The sequence below is a fragment of the Aspergillus fijiensis genome, assembly GCF_003184825.1.
Source record: "Aspergillus fijiensis CBS 313.89 unplaced genomic scaffold BO72scaffold_23, whole genome shotgun sequence".
NCBI classification, from domain to species: domain Eukaryota; kingdom Fungi; phylum Ascomycota; class Eurotiomycetes; order Eurotiales; family Aspergillaceae; genus Aspergillus; species Aspergillus fijiensis.
The window spans coordinates 476,152-494,386 of record NW_024468999.1 but is presented as its reverse complement, the minus strand read 5'-3'; the positions used below and the strand labels follow the sequence as shown (position 1 = coordinate 494,386).

Below are 18,235 nucleotides of genomic sequence, written 5' to 3'. Positions count from 1 at the left end.
CCCAAAAATGGCAACCAACAAGACCGGGGGCGTCACCTCATCCGGCATCGCCACCAACGAAACCACCGGAGAGCGCTACATCCCCTCCTCCACCCGCGCGGATGGGTCCAAGCGTCGCGAGATCCGCGTCCGACCGGGCTACCGTCCCCCCGAGGATGTCGAACTCTACAAGAACCGCGCGGCCGAAGCCTGGAAGAACCGCGGCAAGACCGGCGGCGGCGGTGTGCCGGGCGCCGAAGGCCTCAAGCCCGTCGAGGACTCTGACGCCAACAAATCGGGCACCGCAGCCAGCAACAAGAACGCCAAACGCCGCGAGGCGCGGAAGAAGGCCAAGGCGACCGGTCAGGACTCACCGGGCGCAGCCAAGGACGTGACGCAGATTGAAAACTGGCGCGCTGCTGCTGCGACTGCGACTACACCCAACGGCGGCGCGAAGAAGGAAGCGGAAGGCAAGCAGCCCACCGATGCAGAGCAGGCACTGGACCCCGAAGCGGAGAATGAGAAGAAGGCCCGCAACCTGAAGAAGAAATTGAGGCAGGCCCGCGATCTGCGCGACAAGAAGAACCAAGGCGAGGCTCTGCTGCCCGAACAGCTTGAGAAGGTCATCAAGATCCAGGAACTCGTTCGGCAGCTCGATGCGCTGGGGTTTGATGCCAATGGGGATAAGAAAGGCGCTTCTGCAGAAGAGAAGGGCGCGGAAAGTGAGAAGGTCTGAAGGGCCGCGCCATGGCGATTGATGAATACCAGACTCATAAGACCTCGAATCGTTGAGCTACTTGTCACCAAGTACCACGATCACGGTCCTTACCTCCGAATGAGGGACCCATAAGAGTTGTCTATGGCCGCCTTCCACAGAATGCCGATGTGGCGTCATCCGGCAGCTTAACCAAACTCAAGCTGGGCCGATGTCCACTCTCCCGACTCCTCGCTTGGGAGTGTGAGGATGATACCATCACGGAATTTCCTCAGGGCTCGTCGGCTTGCATGAACAATCTCCCACGGCTTTTTTGAGACAGACATCGCTCTCACGGCTGATCACCCCCAATGTCGGTCTGCGGGGGAAGCTGCACAATGTATTATTACAAAGCATATCTAGTCCCTACCGTCCCTGTTCACATCTTATTCTAAATTGAACTTGCTGGTGTGTTTCCCGGAAGTCTATATACCTCCACATGACCTATGTGGATATCTGTCACTATCAAATCAGCCTTGTTCCTCAGTAAACGGTCACGCTCCGACATAGTAGCATGCAACAGCGAAGAATGGAGAGCATTTCTAAAGTCATCGGCGCTCCGACTTCCCGATGTCGGCGAATCGCACGGGTGAAGTCACGATGCCGCCTTCCAACTCCCAGTTTTCGTAGTTGTAGCCTTTCCAGGGGCTCAACGTCTGGCCGACCGTGAGTTTCCGACCCACCCCATAGGAAGCGGCCAGATAGCCTTGTCGCACACAGTCAAGGACACCATTTCCGCTGGTCCCGTACCACGAGCCAGCCAGCGTCAGCCTGTGGTGGAACTCCTTCCGGACCGCTTGGGAGAGGGCATGCATGCGATCAAGATGGTTGACAGTATACTGCGGGATGGCATCTACGTGGAGGTGGCTCCTCGCCTCGAGCGGCTCGGCGGTGATCTTGAGGTGCCTCTGAAGTACAGAACGAGCATGACTGCAGGCCTGATCATGGTTGGGTAGACTCGACTTGGGCAGGCCGTCCCACCAGTGGCCACCGAGCATTACGGTCAATTTGGTGTTACCGGCAGTATCTTGGCCAACAGAAGTTTCGTTTCCGAAGATGACCCCCAGGGCCAGCTCGGGATTCTGTTCATACGAGACACTCCGTGGAATGAGGTAGCCAAAGCCCCTAGGTATGTCTAGGTTGTCTTCGGCCTTGTAACATAGGTTGACCACCATGACCGTTACGGCATAGTTGTTTTCGTCGGCCCGAAAATGCTTTACGGATTCAGTCGGATAGAACCGGCTCTTGGCCATCCACTGAGGAATCATTTTCGCCATAGAAAGCGGTTTGATGGTAGAGATCACTCGGTCGTATGATTGAGGACCGTCTGTTCCTCGATCGATCTAAAACCGCATCAGCTTTTTCGGCCAAATGCCACACACACACACACACACACACACACACACACAGCACTGGGCCAGCTCCTTACCATAATTTTGTCCGTGGAAGAATCGTGCATCATATAGCGTATGTTAGCCGAAGTAATGACCTCGGCCTTCTCAGACTCCTGCAACCGTTTGGCGATAGCGCGGGGGAATTGTTCCAGGCCCTCCTTCAGGGTGAACACACTGGCACCGCTGAGCAGCGACTTGAGGGATGTCCAGTAATCAGGGCCCTTTTCAGCTCCCAAAGACTGCAAGGCCATGAGATCGTCCATCTTCCAATAACTCCGTCCAGCCAGCCCGTCCAAGAGCAGTTCTTTCAAGATGCTTCCATTCTCCTCCCGCATTCGGAGGGCGCCCATCAATGTGCGCGCACTTAGACGGTCGATATCACCGGCAAAAATGCCAGCCATGACCGCAGAGACCAAGTTATCCGCGACCTTCGCGCCGAAACGACGCGAGATGAAGTCCGCGATCGACTCGTCACGTTGATCGGACATGGGCGCCGGATCCCAGTACTCGTGAAAAACATCCTTGGCGACACCATCAAATAAGGGCTCCTTGGTCACCGTGTTCCATAGTTCCGAGAGATTTTTGAGCAAGCTCTGGTCGGGGCGCGGTTGAGGAATGCGCACCAAATGATCGGGATAGTAGATATAACGGTTGGTAGCGGCTGGGGAGAACTTCGCTGTCACGACTACATCACCAAGCAAGTCTAGCTCAGACATCTGCCTCGTGCATTAGATGGGTGTGGACTTGGTATGGAAGCGAATGCGGCTGTCAGCATACCATGTCAAGGAGAGGAAAACATGTCGGGAATCCTGCTCGTAAGGTCCGCGGGCCGCGTTCGAGAATGAGGTCCCCTACCCCCGAATCCGCGGAGTCGAGAGTCACCTTATCTGATTGCATCCACCCGCCGAGGCGGGGCTGCGACTCGTAGAGAGTGACATTTTTGCATGCTGGATCTCGCATCAACCGGTAGGCTGCTGTAAGGCCGGTAATGCCTCCGCCAATGACGGCGGCATTATACCGGTTGGTATGCAGGTAACGATTCCCATTGCCACTGCGCACCAGTGGCGCCCGCGCCACTCTGAATGCGACTTCTGAGGAGCATGCTAGCCGCATCTCGAGTGAGGGCAAGGCTGAAGGGGAGATGTTGTCGGGACTGGGGACGACGAAACGACAATTGGGGGGTATATGTATATGGAGAGGTTGGAATTGGAGCTGGCAGTATCCCCGCACGGGTGGGCGGTAAATCCCTTCTAAGACAAGGCGGTGGGCTAAAGTTCACTGGGTGGACTTGCTGTACTCACGTATTATTGCAGTTGACCCTGTTACTGTACTCCAATGTGTACTCCAATGTTGCCCGATCCAAACAACAAGTAGCGCTCTAGGATTGAAGTAAAATCTCTCCGCTTCAATATTGATTACGAATGTGCGAAAGAAGGTATGACCATTTTGATAAAGAAACGAACCAAGTATCATATCATGTTACTACAAGTTGTGTCATATTGTCCTTTTATGGAAAACGCCGTATGAGAAAGGTCCATGATATCCCCATTCTATTTACAACCCTGTAAGAGATTCTGTCATAATGTCAAAAGCAAACTTAAACGCCCTTCCCCGCTGTCAACCACCCTTCACACGGACATAGTACATGTTGAACCGAGGACTGTGGAGGGAGCATATGCAGTGCAAGCAATCATCAAAGCACGCAAGCCATATCATGTCACAATCTCCTGGCTCTGCGAGCCGTCCGTAGCGTCCGGCTTAATCAGTTCCTCCTGCCCATCTTCATCCGTCACGAATTTTCTCTCGCTTACGTGGGGTTTGCCGGAGCCGGGGGTCCAAACTTTATCGGAGAAGGCACCCTTTTGACCCTCGGCATGCTTATAGGGGCAGCTCGGGTTGAGACAGGGATTGAACTTGCAAGCCGTTTGGAGATGTGTGAATTTGCAACCTTCAGTGGTGCAGTCGGCACCATTGCGGCATAACGGCATGGAAGGGTGCTTGAAGTGGCAGTTGGGGTTGGCACAGTTGGGGAAGAACCTGCACATCTCCTCGGCCTGGTGCGCGGACTTGACAGCTGGAGAAGGATGACGCCCTGTGCACTTGCGATTCTTGCATGCCGCTCCATACGGACAAGGGTCCGCGATATCGACCGGGCTGCCTTCAGGTGCTGCTGGGGACTGGTGGGCGAAAGGACAGTCCCTTCGCGTGCATCGAAGGTTGAATCGGCAAACAGTATCGGTATTGCTCTCGTCCTGCTCCCCTTGAGGCTTCATATCCATGTCGGTATCGTTATCATGTTCGTTTGTGCGATTGTTGCGCTGGTTGCGTTGATGCCGCTGGCCGTGTTGGCGTTCAACGCGATCGAATAATGAACGGCCCTGCTGGGACCCATTTTGCTGAAAGGCCGGGTTGATTGCGGGGGAGACGAAACCAGGCATGAGTTGTGCCATCATCCGTGCCTGCTCTTCTAGAAGAGACATCAACTGCATTTGATCATTCTGACTCATGTTCATCATCGGTCCCATGTTCATCTGGCGGCCGCCCTGCATCCTTCCTCCACCATTCTGATTGAAACGACCCTTTCCGTTGTTCTGACCGTGAGAGTTAATCCGTCCGCCACCGGGTCCACGAACGCGATGAAGAGTCGAGTCGCCACGATCGCCGCGATCCATAGCCCTGTTTATTTGGTTGAGCATCCGCCCTCTTCCACCGGGGCGCCCATTGCGCATTGCCTTCGGGCCCGTTGGTCTTCAAGATTCCAGTTAGCCAGATTCTTGTGGCGGTACAGAGATAACAAGGCACTTACATAGAGTCGCCTGCCAAGGTTCCGTCGTCAACCATAGCCATGTCTCCATCTTCTTGGACGTTGTTCTCAAGCCCGATCGGCTGAGGGACAGCGGCCTCCTGCTCTGCGAATGAAGGGATTGCTTGCGCGGAAGTCGGGTCGCTCAAGGCCGGGGCGCCGCCACCGTTGATCTGTTGGTTGAGGATCTCAACCTGTTCGAACAACCACCTTGAGAACTCGAGAGCCTGGGTATCACCTTCACCAAGGCCAAGGAGATCGTTGGACAGTTCGCCGGCGATCTGCTCCTGGGTCTTGCCGTTGACCAACATCAGAATCACATATTCGATCAAGGCCGAATCGTCGCCATCGGAACTCCACCCCATCTCGACCAATTTCGGAGGGATGACATTGCTCAAGGCTTCCGCGAGCGGAGTGCCTGCTGCAACCATCGTCGTCATGATGAAGTGCGCAGTGAATGCGAGTCAGGTGTAGTGTGGCAAGGAGGGAGGGAGGGAGGAAGAAAAGAGAGGCTTGATAAGTGCTAAATGCCGCACTGCTGGGTTGACAGAGCGCGCGTACCCACGCTAACTGTGTAGAAGAAAACTAGCTAAGTATTTGTGTCTTTGGTGGAATTTCGAGGGATTCGAGGGATTCGAGGGATTCGAGGGATTCTAGGTATGAAAGAGATAAGAATAGAGACAAAAAGTAGGTAGTGATAGTTTGGGATGGTGCTTGACCGCAGGGACTTTCATTGCGGGCTGATGATGAAAGACAACCACCACCGCCGAGAACACTTGCCCCAGCCACAGCTTAGTCACGTGTATGCAGAATGAGATGAGGCGAGAGGATATGCTGTGGCGCAGCAGCTTACTAATAGACCTACGCCAACTGGCGGGCGGCAATGTGTGGGACTTCCCCTTTGGGTAGGAGGGCTATAGTGAGTGAGTGCAGTGACTTAGCGACTCTCTAAACTACCTCGTACTCTACTCTACTCTAACGTTACTACGTACTCTACCTTCTACGTGAATCACGACTCACTGAACTTCCTGTTAATCCGGAGTACTTGGTGCTTCACACTCTCACTTTAGCTACCAATCTCCGCAAAATGACTACTTCTCGTCATGTTAGTGAAGCCCTGCTGACATGTTCAGGCAGCCAGTCGGACTTAGGATGTCACACCATACTAACGTCTATGTAGTGCTTTTCGCCATGAATACGCTTAAGTCTCGAAATCCTCCCCCGCTCCCCCAGGAAACCAACCCCGACTGAGCAGTAGCTTGTGATCGAATATGCCTCGGCCAACGGCTATGAGACCCTGAGCCCATCGGCTTCAACACGCGGGGTTCGCAAGCATTTCTCAAACAGGAATCGCGCTAAGATGTAGACTTCTCCCGTACACTAACTAATGGGTGATCGCCGTCGCAGAACCATGTCTGCACCATTCCACGCCAGAGCCGGTGGTTGCAATTATAATGATTCCCTGACTCCGCACCCAGTCCTCATGGCAATCAATCTTTATATTGCCCTGCTGTCACTGCCAACGCATGCCAGGCTCGTCTTGACCTTATCCCAGCAACGAAGCCGTTGACGCCCCGAACAGCGACCATGATTGAGGAAACCCTGACCGAGATGACCCCGGGCAAGGCAGCATTATGTCTCTTGGGGATTCTTTTTATCGCAGGCCTGCTTCGCAAAATCCAGGTCTCTGTCGAGATCTCTCGACTTGGCTGCAGGGCCCCTCGAGTGCCGCTCAAGTTGCCATATGGTGCGTACTTACAATGTAGCATCATCTATAGCGAATACTGACAGGTTCAAATCAAAGCCATCGATCACATATACAGAGCCCTGGCTGCCAGTACCAAGTTCAAGGACTTGGAGTTCTGGGGCAACACTGTCAGAAACGCCAAAGGCGCATCAGGGGTGGCATTCCCACAGACTGTGGAGATTGACTCGGGAATCTCCAACCGGGTTATCTTCACACTAGACCCTGACAACATCAAAGCCCTACTCACCGGCCAGTTCGCCGACTATGGCAAGGGGGAGCAATTTCACCGTGATTGGAAGGAGTTCTTAGGAGACAGTATCTTCGCGACCGACGGTGAACTCTGGTCTCGCTCCAGGCACCTGATCCGCCCCATGTTCGTTCGCGAGCGCATCGTCGACACCGAGCTCTTCGAGAAACATGTCCAGAAGCTGATTCCCCTTCTGGCGGGCGGGCCCTCCTCCAGCGAGAGCAAGGTTGTTGATGTCACTCCTTTGTGCTTCAGATACACTCTGGACGCTGCGACAGATTACCTTCTAGGTCAAGGAACAAACAGTCTTCATAACCCGACCGCCGTCTTTGCCGAGGCTTTTCGTTACGTGCAGCGTTGCCAGGCTGATATTTTTCGAACGGGGTATGTATAGTCCATTATCTGTTACCAATCGCTAGCAGCAACAAGTCTAACATTCTTCTCAACCCCCAGTCCCTTCAACTTCCTCATCCCGCGCAGGGAGTTCCGCAGGAATCTCCGCATCATGGATGAGTTCATGCGACCCTACATCGAACGAGTCCTGGCTCTCACCCCAGAAGAACTCGACCAGAAGCTCTCCAGCAAGGACACTTTCCTCGACGCCCTCGCCCGCTTCACCCGCGATCCCCAGGTCCTCCGCGATCAGCTCGTGGCCATCCTCCTGGCCGGCCGCGACACGACAGCCGCAACTCTCTCCTTCTGTCTCTTCGAGCTCGCGCGCCACCCGGACGTTGTCTCCCGCCTCCGCGCTGAGATCGACGCGCGCCTGGGTCTCGGCCCCGACGGCCGCAAACCCAGCTACCTCGACCTGAAGGAGATGAAGTACCTGAACGCGGTGCTCAACGAGACCATGCGCCTGTACCCCGTGGTGCCCTTCAACGTCCGCTCCTCGCTGAGGAACACCTCCCTGCCACGCGGCGGCGGCCCCGACGGCCTCTCCCCCGTCGGCGTCCGCGCCAACACCCGCGTCATCTACTCCACCATCCTTATGCAGCGGGCCCCCGAGAACTACCCGCCCCCCGGCAGCCCCGGGTACTGCGACCCAGCGCAGTGGATTCCCGAGCGGTGGCTGTCCGGCTGGCAGCCCAAACCCTGGCACTTCATCCCCTTCAACGGCGGACCGCGCATCTGTCTCGGCCAGCAGTTCGCCACCATCGAGATGGGCTACACTGTTGTCCGCATCCTGCAGGCCTACCGCGCCATCCAGGCTCTGCCCGCGCACGGCATGGATCAGGTCGTGGACCCGCCTTTGAAGTTCGAGGTCACGCTGACGCCCGCGGCGGAGTTGAACTGTGTGTTTGAGCGTCATGCCGAAGGGGATCTTCTCGCTGAGAAGGCATAGCTGTCAGGTAGGGCTACCAGTAACAGCGGTCTGACTCTGGTGGAGACATCTGGTTTGGGACAGTAGAGTGGGTAGGAAGGGAGGGAAGGCTTTTCTCATATGACGACAGACTCGCAGGATTGAGGGAACCGTATCTCTTGCAGTCTCACGGCCTATACACGGTCGGCTATTTTGCAAACTGTATTCATTCATAACCTGCTCTTACTTTCCTACTGCGCTAGTCGAACGAGTCTTACCCCAGGGGTGGAAGAGAGATATTTCTTGTCCCATGATCACAGAACCCCAAGTTTAGCCCTCCTCACCTTCCTCAACCTCTGTAGGATCTCCACCCTCCGCAACTCAAGGCACAAGTCCTCCTCATCCGCACCCTCCAGATCAGCCGACGTGCTGCCAACCAGAGAGACCTGGAGCGGCCGGACCTCGCCCATTGCTTTCGAGGTAGAAGCAGCAGTAGCGGTAGCAGTCGCGGTATTCACGCGATACTGGCCCCCAACAATTAGCCCATTCACATCCGAAGACATATCCACGCCAGCATTGTCCGACGGCGACGACGACGCCGCTGGATTCAGCTCTCCCGCTCCACGATGGTGAGGGTCATCGCCCATCCACCCCCGACTCATCGCCACCGCCTTCTCCCACAGGGCGAACGCCCGCGCGCTCTCCTCGCGACATCCGGTCCGGGGCTCGAAGACCGTGCCCCCGCTGCCGCTGGCCCGGTTGATCTCGCGCAGCTCGGTGAAGTTCCGCCAGACGCCGGCAGCTAGCCCGGCGGCGATGGCGGCGCCCAGCGCGGTGGTCTCGCGCATTTGGGGCCGGTAGACGGGGATGGAGATTAGGTCTGCTTGAATCTTTTGCAATTAGTTAGATGGTGATCGTTGTTGGAGGTTTGGGGTGAAATGGGGAGGGCTTGTGGGAGCAGAGGAGGAAGAAGAAGTGTATGATCGGTTTGGTTGGACTTTACCTACCTGCATGGCTAGGTCTGAGTTGCTCATGCCTCCGTCCACGGCTAGCTCGGTGAGGGGATAGCCGCTGTCTTTCTCCATGGCGGCGAGGATGGCTTTGGTTTGGAAGCAGGTGGCTTCGAGGATGGCGCGGGCGAGGTGGCCTTTCTGGGTGTATTGTGTTATTCCGACTGTCTGGTCTGTTAGTTGGGGGTGGGCTTCAAGGGTGAAGGGGGCGAGGGGTTGGTAGAGGTAGAGTGGAAGAGGTTATTATCTTACAGATAGTCCCTCGGGCATCATCGATCCAGTAGGGAGCAAAGAGGCCGCTGAAGGCAGTGACAAATACACAGCCCCCATTGTTCTCGACTGTCAACGCCAGACCGTTGACTTCTGCGGGCTCCTTGAAGAACTCCAGGTTGTTCTGGAGGAACTGGATCCCGGATCCACCGACTGCGATGCTCCCTTCCAGGGCGTATACCGGCTTCCCGTCGAAGTGATACGCCACGGTGGCCAGGAGACCGTGCGAGGAGATGACCGGGGTCTCGCCTACATTGCACAGAAGGAAGCAGCCCGTGCCGTAGGTGTTCTTGGCCGTTCCAGGCGAGAACCCCTTCTGGCCGACCAGCGCCGCCGATTGATCCCCCAGGCAGCCAGTGATCGGTGTGCCCGCTAGAGCGCCATGCGCGAGCGTCCCATAGGCCGTGGTGTCCGAAGAGCGGACTATCTTGGGCAGATGGATCCTGCCTTTGATGCCGAAGAAGTCCAGGAGATAGTCGTCGTATCTGAGGGTCTGCAGATTCATGAACATGGTTCGCGAGGCGTTGGTCGGGTCGGACACGAAGACGTTTCGTTTGGGACCTCCGTTGAGTCGGTACACCAGCCACGCATCGACGGTACCGAAAGCCAGCGTGCCCCTTTCGTAGCCTTTTTGGACTCTGGGGACGTTCTCAAGCATCCAGAGAAGCTTCGATGAGGATGAATAGGTGGACAGCGGGAGACCACAGATCTGCTGCAGTCGCGATGCCCCCGATTCTTGTTTGAGTCGATCCACAATATCTTGTGATCTGGTGTCTGTCCAGACGATTGCATTGTAGAGTGGTTCGCCGGTTTCTGAGTCCCAGACAATGGTGGTTTCGCGCTGGTTCGTGATGCCAACTGCTTTGATATCTGAGCGAGACAACCATCGGGCCTCGAGCTTGGTGACGGCTTCTTCTATGCATGTTTCCACGGAGGAGACTATCTCGAGCGGATCTTGCTCATGCCAACTAATTCTGCGTCAGTAATAGATAGTTTTTGTAAGGATATTGTTGTTGCCTCACCCTGGGTTTGGATAGATCTGTGTAAACTCGACTTGATGAGATACCACTAGCTCGCCAGCTTCGTTGAAAATGAGGAACCTGGTGCTAGTAGTTCCTTGATCGATTGAGCCAACAAATACATCTGGTCTGTCCATCTTGCTGGGAGGGATGAAAGTCTCGTTGGCGGTTGTTTGAGCACCAAGCTCTTGACATAAGTAATGAAATGTGGGTGGGTAGCTTCTGTAGTCATTGGGGATTCCTCCAAGAGCTCTTTGTGTTATATATCAAACGACATGGAGACCAGACCATTGAGGAGTTGGGGAAGTTGGCGGGGCAGTAACTGCATCAGACAAAGCACACTTGTACGACCCTAGTTTGTGACAGGGTGCTCATCGGCGGGGCATCTTGAGCAGTTCATATTCATTAGCGCATAGCTCAGACAGCCTGTTCAAGGGCTCAACCATTGACTTGCACCACATCCTCGCTCATAGAACGGTTTCAACATTGCGTGGGCTCCAGTCAGCTCTGGAGGTGGACAACGTTCCGAACACGAGAGCCAGATAGTTTGCCCAGTGCTGGTCTGTCTGCGGCAGGCTATGGCACCAGCAGAGATTGGGCCGGCTGTGCAATTCCCCCATTGAGCTTGGTCTTGTGATAGAGTGGCTTGGAGGCGTGGAGGCTTGGGGGCTTGGAGGGCTGTAGAAAGGATGATGAAATGGTGGTGAGAAGAAGGAGGGAGAGGAGGAAGAATGGAGAATAGCTTTGTACGCCAGTTGACCCTGCATCCACTGGCATACAACCAACTGCACTCCAGTCTCATGCATGGATGAATTCTAGAAGGCTTTGGTCTTGCTCAGCCAGTTCTTGACTACAGACTTTGATGCAGTGATCAAAACATGGTAGGTCACAAAACGTGAACGTTCTTGCATAAGTCTAATGCTGAGGACAGTGTCAATCTGATTCGAACAACCTCACATTACTAACACCGTGTCTCTCGCATGTGCTTCGCTATTTTAGCTCCTCACCATGCCCATGGGTTGCACAAGCGGTGTTCAGTTACTCAATGGACACAGGGGTGCTGTAGGACATGAGCAACTATCTAAATGTGCAAGTCTGTTCCTGTCGAGCTGATTGATCAATGATACCAGTCCAAGTCACGCCTATCAAATCAACTGTCGCCCCTTAAGCTCAATCAGCACCAGCAGTATCAGCAGGCTGCTGTTCAACTACCCTCATCCTATACGTCCATATCTCCGAGTGGCCAAAACGGGGCCGGGGAATGGATGTAAGTCTGTTGGCCAGGTTGGACAATCTGCACTCCTGAGAAAGAGATATACAGACTTATGATACCTATGGTAGACCTACCGTCCTTTTGTTTCACGCCATATCTCGCGCACCCGGATATCAAATTGGCGAGGAAGCCCGTTCCGGGGCAATCAAAACAAGCTATACTAACTATGGCGACGGCGAGAGAGTGAATGTGAAGGTCACACCATGGAGGATACCGACAACCAAGCTAGTAGCAGCATGTCCCACCACGTCTCTTGGACCTCTCCTTTGCTATATCTCGGCGATTTCTACTGGACCTGGGCCCTCTTGCTACATAAACACTTTTCCGTCCCCCTTCCGCCTCTGGCCTTCGAGATGGACAAAGTCTACTACTCATACATGGCGGACCCTGTCACCCAGAGCAGCATAACCCTAGCCAGTGCGAGCAAGAACCTCGAAGCCGCCGTTGATGGCCTCAACCAGATCGAGGGCGAGTCCACACCGACGTCAACCCAGCCTCGATGGAGCCGAATCCGACATGCCTTCCGCTATGCGTTCTCCGAGTTCTTCGGCACCATGATCATGATGCTCTTCGGTGACGGGGTGGTAGCGCAAGTGCTGCTCAGTGGGAAACAGAAAGGCGAGTATCAATCGATCACCTGGGGCTGGGGGTAAGCTTTTGTCGTTTTCATTTTACCCTCCGTGACACACACACCCACCACACCTCATCACCTCACCCCCATATTCTACCCACAGCTAACCACCCACCACCATCACAGCCTCGGGGTCATGCTCGGAGTCTACGTCTCCAGCCCCTCCGACTCGCACCTCAACCCCGCCGTCACCCTGGCCAGCTGCCTGCTCCGCCGCTTCCCCTGGCGCCGCTTCCCCCTCTACATCCTCTCGCAGGTGCTAGGCGCCATGTGCGGGGCCGCCATCGTCTATGCCAACTACCGCTCGGCCATCGACGCCTACGAGGGGGGGTCCACCATGCGCACCGTCCCCGGGTACTCCCCGACAGCCACCGCAGGCATCTTCAGCACCTATCCCGCCGCCTTCATGACGCGAACGGGCATGTTCTTCTCCGAGTTCCTCGCCAGCGCGATCCTGATGTTCGGGATCTTCGCCGTGAAGGATAACACCGAGCTCAAGCCGGACCGCACCGCCGCTCCACCACCACCACCGACACCAACAAACCCCCGTCTCCCCCTCATGATGCCCCTAGCAATGTTCTTCCTCATCTTCGGTATCGGCGCCTGCTTCGGCTGGGAAACAGGGTACGCGATCAACCTGGCCAGGGACTTTGGTCCGCGCCTCGTGACGTATATGATCGGGTACGGGCCCGAGGTCTGGAAGGCCGGCGGGCATTACTTCTGGGTGAGCTCCTTTCCCCTTTCAACCTCACATGACCCTTTTCCAAAGGCCAAAGCAGAGATAAATCCCCCACCCCGAACAACTCGCTAACGAGTAAAAATCGGGTCTAGATCCCAATGGTCGCCCCTTTCCTCGGCTGCGCCTTCGGCGGCTGGCTCTACGACGTCTTCATCTACACCGGCGCCGACAGCGTGGTCCACGACACCCCTCTGTTCGGTCTTGGGCGCTGCGTCACTCACCGCCGGTGGAAGGTCGAGGATTTCCGGCGTTGGTATCGGGGGAGGGGGAGTCCGGGCTTGGAGGATGCGCGGCAGGGGAGGAGTCCGGTGTGAGGCTTACGCTCATCACACACATACCAAGAAAAAAACATGAGGACGGGGGATCGGGGTCCGGATGCGGAGGGTTTGCCAGCGTTACTTGGTAAATGAAGATGAAAGTAAGCATGTGGATGGGGTTGGTGTTTTATGTTGGGATTGGGGTTGGGGTTGGGGTTGCGCAGGGTAGGCTACACTCTAGGTTGCTCTAGGGTCGCGCACCGGGCTTCTATCTTTGCAGAGAAGCGGTGGCCCGGGCTGGTTTGTGGGCTTGTGGGCTTGTGGGCTTGTTGGCTTGTTGTGGGGTTGTCGATCGTGGGCGCCCCGGGGGTGGCTTGGACTCGATAGTGATGGTCTGGAGAGAGTTAAGATGGTTGGAGTACTTTGTTAGAAGACGGCTTGTGTTGTCCCTCTCTCAGAAAAATAGTAAAGTGTCGTGTTCGTCGGGTCACATGGCAAAAAAAAGCTTGGCCGGCTTGCTTGGACGGTTTCCACAACAGTGATCTGCTGATCGCTTCCATAACAACTAGCTTGTGTACAGTCCTTCCGGTTGCAGCGTATCAAGTCTCATGGATGCCCTTTAGATGATAGTACTATCTAATATTGTCTAGGCCACGGGCTCTAAGTAGTGTGCTCTAAATCCAACAGTCTCGCCAGCTTGTTGGTGGCTTCCCCGATGACATTTCACATATCTAATAGAAAATATCAACAAGATCAAGCTGCGGAGAGGTCGTCGTTCATATAAATAGTAAGCAATTATTCATAAAGAGTCGTGCATCATTAGTCTTGGTTGTATCGTGTCGTATAAAGTCGCCTCGCAATGATCGTAAAAATGTAACATAACTCGTAAAGGTGTATCATTCGCAATAGATGGGCATGAATTAGCCCAGAGCCAGTGTTAACGAGATGAGCCCACAGATAGCAGCCATGGAAAGTGGAACGTCATAGGAACCGCGTCCTGCGTCGACGTCGGGTGCTATGTGGAGCGTCTCAGTCGGCGATACTTGTGTTGGTCGAGTCGATGATCCAGTTGAAGTAGTAGACTGGGTAGTTTTGATGGCTCTCGTGGTCATGGTGGAAGATGAAGAGGTTGTATGGCCATTGCTCAGACTGGTCTGGGATGTAACAGTAAAGCTGTGTGATGCAGAGCTGCTAACAATCGAACTAGCTGTCCTTGAGCCACTTGAAGTCGAGACGATTTGCGAGCCAGTCGGTATTGAACTAGTTGTTAATGAACTGGCTATGATCGAGCTGGTCATCATCGAGCTGGTCATCATCGAGCTGGTCATTGGGGGGCCGGTCAAATGCGTGCTAGTTTTCCTAGAACTGCTAAGCATCGCACTGCTTGTCACCGGGCTGGTCGTCATCGAGCTGGTCGTTTTCCAGTAGGACGTTGGAATGGTCTCCAGCGAGCTGATCCTCGTTGAGCTGGTTAAGCTGATCAAGCCGGTCAACGTCACACTAGTCCCCGTTGGACTGGCGATTGAGCTAGCCATTGAGCTGGTTCTAGAGACGAAGGGGGAGGATGAGGCCGGCACAGATGGCGAGCAGGCTGATGTAGACCGGGAGGAAGGCTGTTCATTGAGATGCGTCAACTACCGTTTAACAAGTCATCAAAGTTGTACTGGAGATGCTCACTCACGGAAGCCGCACTTGGCGGCTGAACCTGTCCTGAACTGGAATATGACCAACTACCAGTGTAGGCAGCGGCTGCCCCTGTGCCAGTAACCCAAGGCCAGACGTCGGGGGTCACATAACTCGAAGTCTCTCGATGGGTTCCAGGCCAAGGAATTGGAATGCTGACCGTCGCGGTTATGGTAGGTGCAGATTGAACGGAAGAAATTGTGTCCGCATTGATGTTGCCATTGATCTTGCCTCCATCCGAGGTAATTGACGTCCACAGTCCACTTTTGTCACTATACGTGTAAGAGGACCCTGTCGAGTAGTCGGTAACTTTGAGAGACTTCATGTACATCGTGTACGGCCCAGCGCTGTAGTCAGTCTCTCCACCAGCCCAGTCTACCAAAGGCGTTAGCAAAATGAAGATATCTTTGGGCACATTGCTAGTATATCTCACCGATAGTGCCCTGTGCGTTATTCGGGTCGCCTCCGGCCCAGATTCCCACTTTGACTACCATTGGCGACTGGGGATATTGGTTGGCATTAGCTGTTTCGGGGGTAAGCACCCGCACTGTCTTGCCGTCGATCTGCCAGACAATCTGCTCGTCGGTCCAATCGATGGTATACGTGTGGAACTCGTCGTGGTTGCTGGCGACGTCATGAGTCGCTCCGCGATTGTTTGGGGTGGTTGCTCCTTTTCCAAAGTAGTTGCTCTGCACCAGATTGTTGTTCCCACCGAGCCACTCCCAATCGATCTCATCTAGGTCGTCAGATTGCAATATGGCGCTGCTGACAATGCCGGTTCCGGGAGCCGCTTTGATCACATATTCAACACGTCCGAACATGATATACCATTTGGACTGGATAAGTGGGGCATCCCCCTCTTTAGCCACTGTGAACGCAACCCCATCATCACTATATGTTGGGGTACCCGTCGGCTCGAAGTCGGAAGAGCTTCCTTGGGTAAAGTCGAAAGATGCGGACTTTCCCAGTGCGGTGTCCGCAGGACATGCTGCCAAGAGTGGTTAACTTGTTTCTTCATAATTTGGGAGTAAATGAACGTACTGCTTTCCGTAGGATTGCAGCTAGTGTATGTCTGAGCCGTGGCCAGGCTCAAGTAGGAGAAGAGACCTACGACGGCCCCAAGTCGAGGGAGCTGCATAGCAAGAAGTATGTGTATTAGGCAGTCGGGCGAAAGTCAAGTGGCACGGAGACGAATTAAATCTCGATGAAGACAGAGTGTCTTAACGAGGGAGCCTGAAGGACTTGAGAGCCCTTGTGTAACCCGAATCGCTGTCAAACTGAGAAAATAAGGCGACGGAACAAGGTTGTGAAGTATTATTACTCCGTAGGTACTTAGTATACAATCAATCGATCACGGGCGGCCCACCACGTGTTGGAGAATTGACGAGAAAGTGCAGTTCGAAATGGGGGGAGGGGGAGAGGGGGGAGTAAAAGGGATTAAAGAATTGAGGTACTCACAGCCATGGCTCAGACGCAGGAACTAAAAAAGGACGGTGGAGAGAGTACCTAGTAGTGTGTTGGAAAAGTGAAGTATGAACCTTCTGAATCGTCCAGCCTCCTCGCTTTTCCACTCCGTATTTTACCCAATTGGGCAGGATGCTCTCTCATTGGCTTCCTCCGAGCGGCGGTCAAAGCATCCCCGAGTGACGCTGCCTTATGTAAGGCATCACCTTCACTCCAGCAACCCGAAATTAAATACTACACTATCAGATATGTTCAGGTAGTCTATACTGTATAAATCCCTGCTGTGGCCGCATTGTTGCTCAGCTGTACTCTACTGCACTCTACCGATGATAGAATCAACCAAATCCGACTGACTCTCTGACTTCATCTACACCGACAGGCATGCGCACACTTCAAGGTTCCAAGTTGTGTCATATGCAAACCGCTTTTCTAACAATAGCATCAAGCGCCACCCGCCGATTAAACTATTTTAGCACCGTCTGCCCGCCCCATTCCCAGCCTCCTCTTTTTTTGACCTGGTCCTGTCCATGCATGTATACTTCAAGGCACAAGATTGTGTTAGTGGCATGGTGACCTTGATCAAGGAATGACATGTTCATTGTTTACCTGCAAGCTTCGGCAGGTGTGGGGCAAGGTGCCTGGCAATCTGCCGTGCATGCAGTTGCAGCCAGAGTGACGCTCTACCCTCGTCTGATGCGATGCACTTTGCGTGGCCTTGGCAGTCGCACGCTGGCGCTAGCATGGCATTTCCGGTTTAGTTGATGTTGCTGATTTTTGCCTTGTCATTGCATCATCCTGTGTGACCTGCGGTCACCAAATAAAAGGTCTTTAAGTGAGGTTGTTATCTCGGACTAATATTGGCTTTGGATTCGACCTTGAGCGTAGTCAGCAGTCAGGCCAGCATCAAAATATACCAGCAGACTTGAGCTTTGCACTTTGTCTGCGTGGTGTGGTAACGATACAGCTCTGTACACTTGGCATGGGTTTTCGTACATCTGCAATCTGCATAGACTCGGGCGAGGAGACTAGACCTCGGAGTAACCTCGTTGTCTGGATCACAGGGCATAGACGCGTGTGGACGCCGATCACATTCAACCATGTTCCAAAACCCAGTACCGCTGTAGGTCTGCGAGTGAGCAAATATGCCACGTCTGTGGCGGAGGTTAAGCTTAAATTCGACCTTCTCTGGTCGAGTCTCTTGATTGTCTCGTCTTGGGTCATGCGAGTGACAATATGGTGCCTCGAGTATGGGCAATAGCCGAGAGTTGGGCTACAGTGAAGGGGGGGCGTATTGTGCCTGTAGTCAGTGCCTGGTAGGCGGTGGAGATGGGCACTCTCTTCAGTCGCACGGCGACATTGACCAGGTCTCCCGAAAACTGACATGGGCCACAATTTAGGCCCAATTACTCAGGGTGTATGGTATCCGACCAGCGGTTTCTCGTCGTTGACTTCCGGCTGAATGTGTTGGGCTCCTTTGAAGCAAAGGTGTTGCGAGGCTCGTTTTATTGGTACGCAGACTACCTGCTAGAGGCCTTTTCTGGGTGGTGTAGTCCAAAGGCTTCTGACACTTGAATCTTGTGGATTGAGTCTTTTGCATGTATTGAGATTCCACCTCTTGTGGGAGCCAGTGTCATCGCTAGCAGTCTTCCGGTCGGAAAAAAAGAA

At 54.2% G+C, this 18,235-nt stretch overlaps 7 protein-coding genes across 7 annotated transcripts; 3 read left to right on the top strand and 4 right to left on the bottom strand.

Moving 5' to 3' along the window:
- Window positions 1-7: 7 nt before the first annotated feature.
- BO72DRAFT_363316 (putative RNA binding protein Pym) lies at window positions 8-691 on the top strand (the record flags this gene model as incomplete). Its single annotated transcript, XM_040940758.1, has 1 exon — window positions 8-691. A coding segment is annotated over one exon (684 nt), but the record flags the coding sequence as incomplete, so codon positions are not given.
- Window positions 692-3,605: 2,914 nt separating this feature from the next.
- Window positions 3,606-5,664, bottom strand: BO72DRAFT_404240 (mRNA-binding protein NAB2). Its single transcript, XM_040942257.1, has 2 exons — window positions 4,934-5,664; window positions 3,606-4,875 (listed from the first exon to the last, which is right to left on the bottom strand). The coding sequence occupies exons 1-2, from the start codon at window positions 5,368-5,370 to the stop codon at window positions 3,840-3,842; spliced, it is 1,473 nt and encodes a 490-aa protein (XP_040801369.1). The 5' UTR covers window positions 5,371-5,664; the 3' UTR covers window positions 3,606-3,839.
- Window positions 5,665-6,296: 632 nt separating this feature from the next.
- On the top strand, window positions 6,297-8,402 carry BO72DRAFT_109796 (cytochrome P450). Its single transcript, XM_040938938.1, has 3 exons — window positions 6,297-6,677; window positions 6,735-7,308; window positions 7,378-8,402. Exons 1-3 carry the CDS (start codon window positions 6,518-6,520, stop codon window positions 8,264-8,266), a joined length of 1,623 nt encoding a protein of 540 aa, XP_040801368.1. The 5' UTR covers window positions 6,297-6,517; the 3' UTR covers window positions 8,267-8,402.
- BO72DRAFT_509709 (glycerol kinase) lies at window positions 8,386-10,660 on the bottom strand (the record flags this gene model as incomplete). Its single annotated transcript, XM_040949343.1, has 4 exons — window positions 8,386-9,114; window positions 9,232-9,398; window positions 9,487-10,472; window positions 10,527-10,660. 4 exons carry the CDS (start codon window positions 10,658-10,660, stop codon window positions 8,539-8,541), a joined length of 1,863 nt encoding a protein of 620 aa, XP_040801367.1. The 3' UTR covers window positions 8,386-8,538.
- An 871-nt stretch (window positions 10,661-11,531) lies between these two features.
- On the top strand, window positions 11,532-13,480 carry BO72DRAFT_468637 (MIP/aquaporin family protein; the record flags this gene model as incomplete). The annotated part of the gene is made up of 5 exons (XM_040946915.1): window positions 11,532-11,585; window positions 12,291-12,445; window positions 12,554-13,151; window positions 13,259-13,339; window positions 13,400-13,480. The coding sequence occupies 5 exons, from the start codon at window positions 11,532-11,534 to the stop codon at window positions 13,478-13,480; spliced, it is 969 nt and encodes a 322-aa protein (XP_040801366.1).
- Window positions 13,481-14,163: 683 nt separating this feature from the next.
- BO72DRAFT_109685 (uncharacterized protein) lies at window positions 14,164-15,278 on the bottom strand. Its single transcript, XM_040938937.1, has 2 exons — window positions 15,101-15,278; window positions 14,164-15,036 (listed from the first exon to the last, which is right to left on the bottom strand). Exon 2 carries the CDS (start codon window positions 14,956-14,958, stop codon window positions 14,344-14,346), a length of 615 nt encoding a protein of 204 aa, XP_040801365.1. The 5' UTR covers window positions 14,959-15,036; window positions 15,101-15,278; the 3' UTR covers window positions 14,164-14,343.
- On the bottom strand, window positions 15,054-16,244 carry BO72DRAFT_377857 (glycoside hydrolase family 16 protein; the record flags this gene model as incomplete). The annotated part of the gene is made up of 3 exons (XM_040941283.1): window positions 15,054-15,481; window positions 15,540-16,094; window positions 16,148-16,244. The coding sequence occupies 3 exons, from the start codon at window positions 16,242-16,244 to the stop codon at window positions 15,054-15,056; spliced, it is 1,080 nt and encodes a 359-aa protein (XP_040801364.1).
- Window positions 16,245-18,235: the final 1,991 nt, after the last annotated feature.

Bases quoted from the DNA above. Each gene is read 5' to 3' on its own strand.
- BO72DRAFT_404240 (XM_040942257.1), bottom strand. From the start codon at position 5,370: ATGACGACGATGGTTGCAGCAGGCACTCCGCTCGCGGAAGCCTTGAGC. The intron at 4,876-4,933 runs GTAAGTGCCTTG...GGAATCTTGAAG, and splicing joins ACCTTGGCAGGCGACTCTAT to ACCAACGGGCCCGAAGGCAA.
- BO72DRAFT_109796 (XM_040938938.1), top strand. From the start codon at position 6,518: ATGATTGAGGAAACCCTGACCGAGATGACCCCGGGCAAGGCAGCATTA. The intron at 6,678-6,734 runs GTGCGTACTTAC...TTCAAATCAAAG, and splicing joins GCCGCTCAAGTTGCCATATG to CCATCGATCACATATACAGA. The intron at 7,309-7,377 runs GTATGTATAGTC...CTCAACCCCCAG, and splicing joins GCTGATATTTTTCGAACGGG to TCCCTTCAACTTCCTCATCC.
- BO72DRAFT_109685 (XM_040938937.1), bottom strand. From the start codon at position 14,958: ATGGCTAGCTCAATCGCCAGTCCAACGGGGACTAGTGTGACGTTGACC.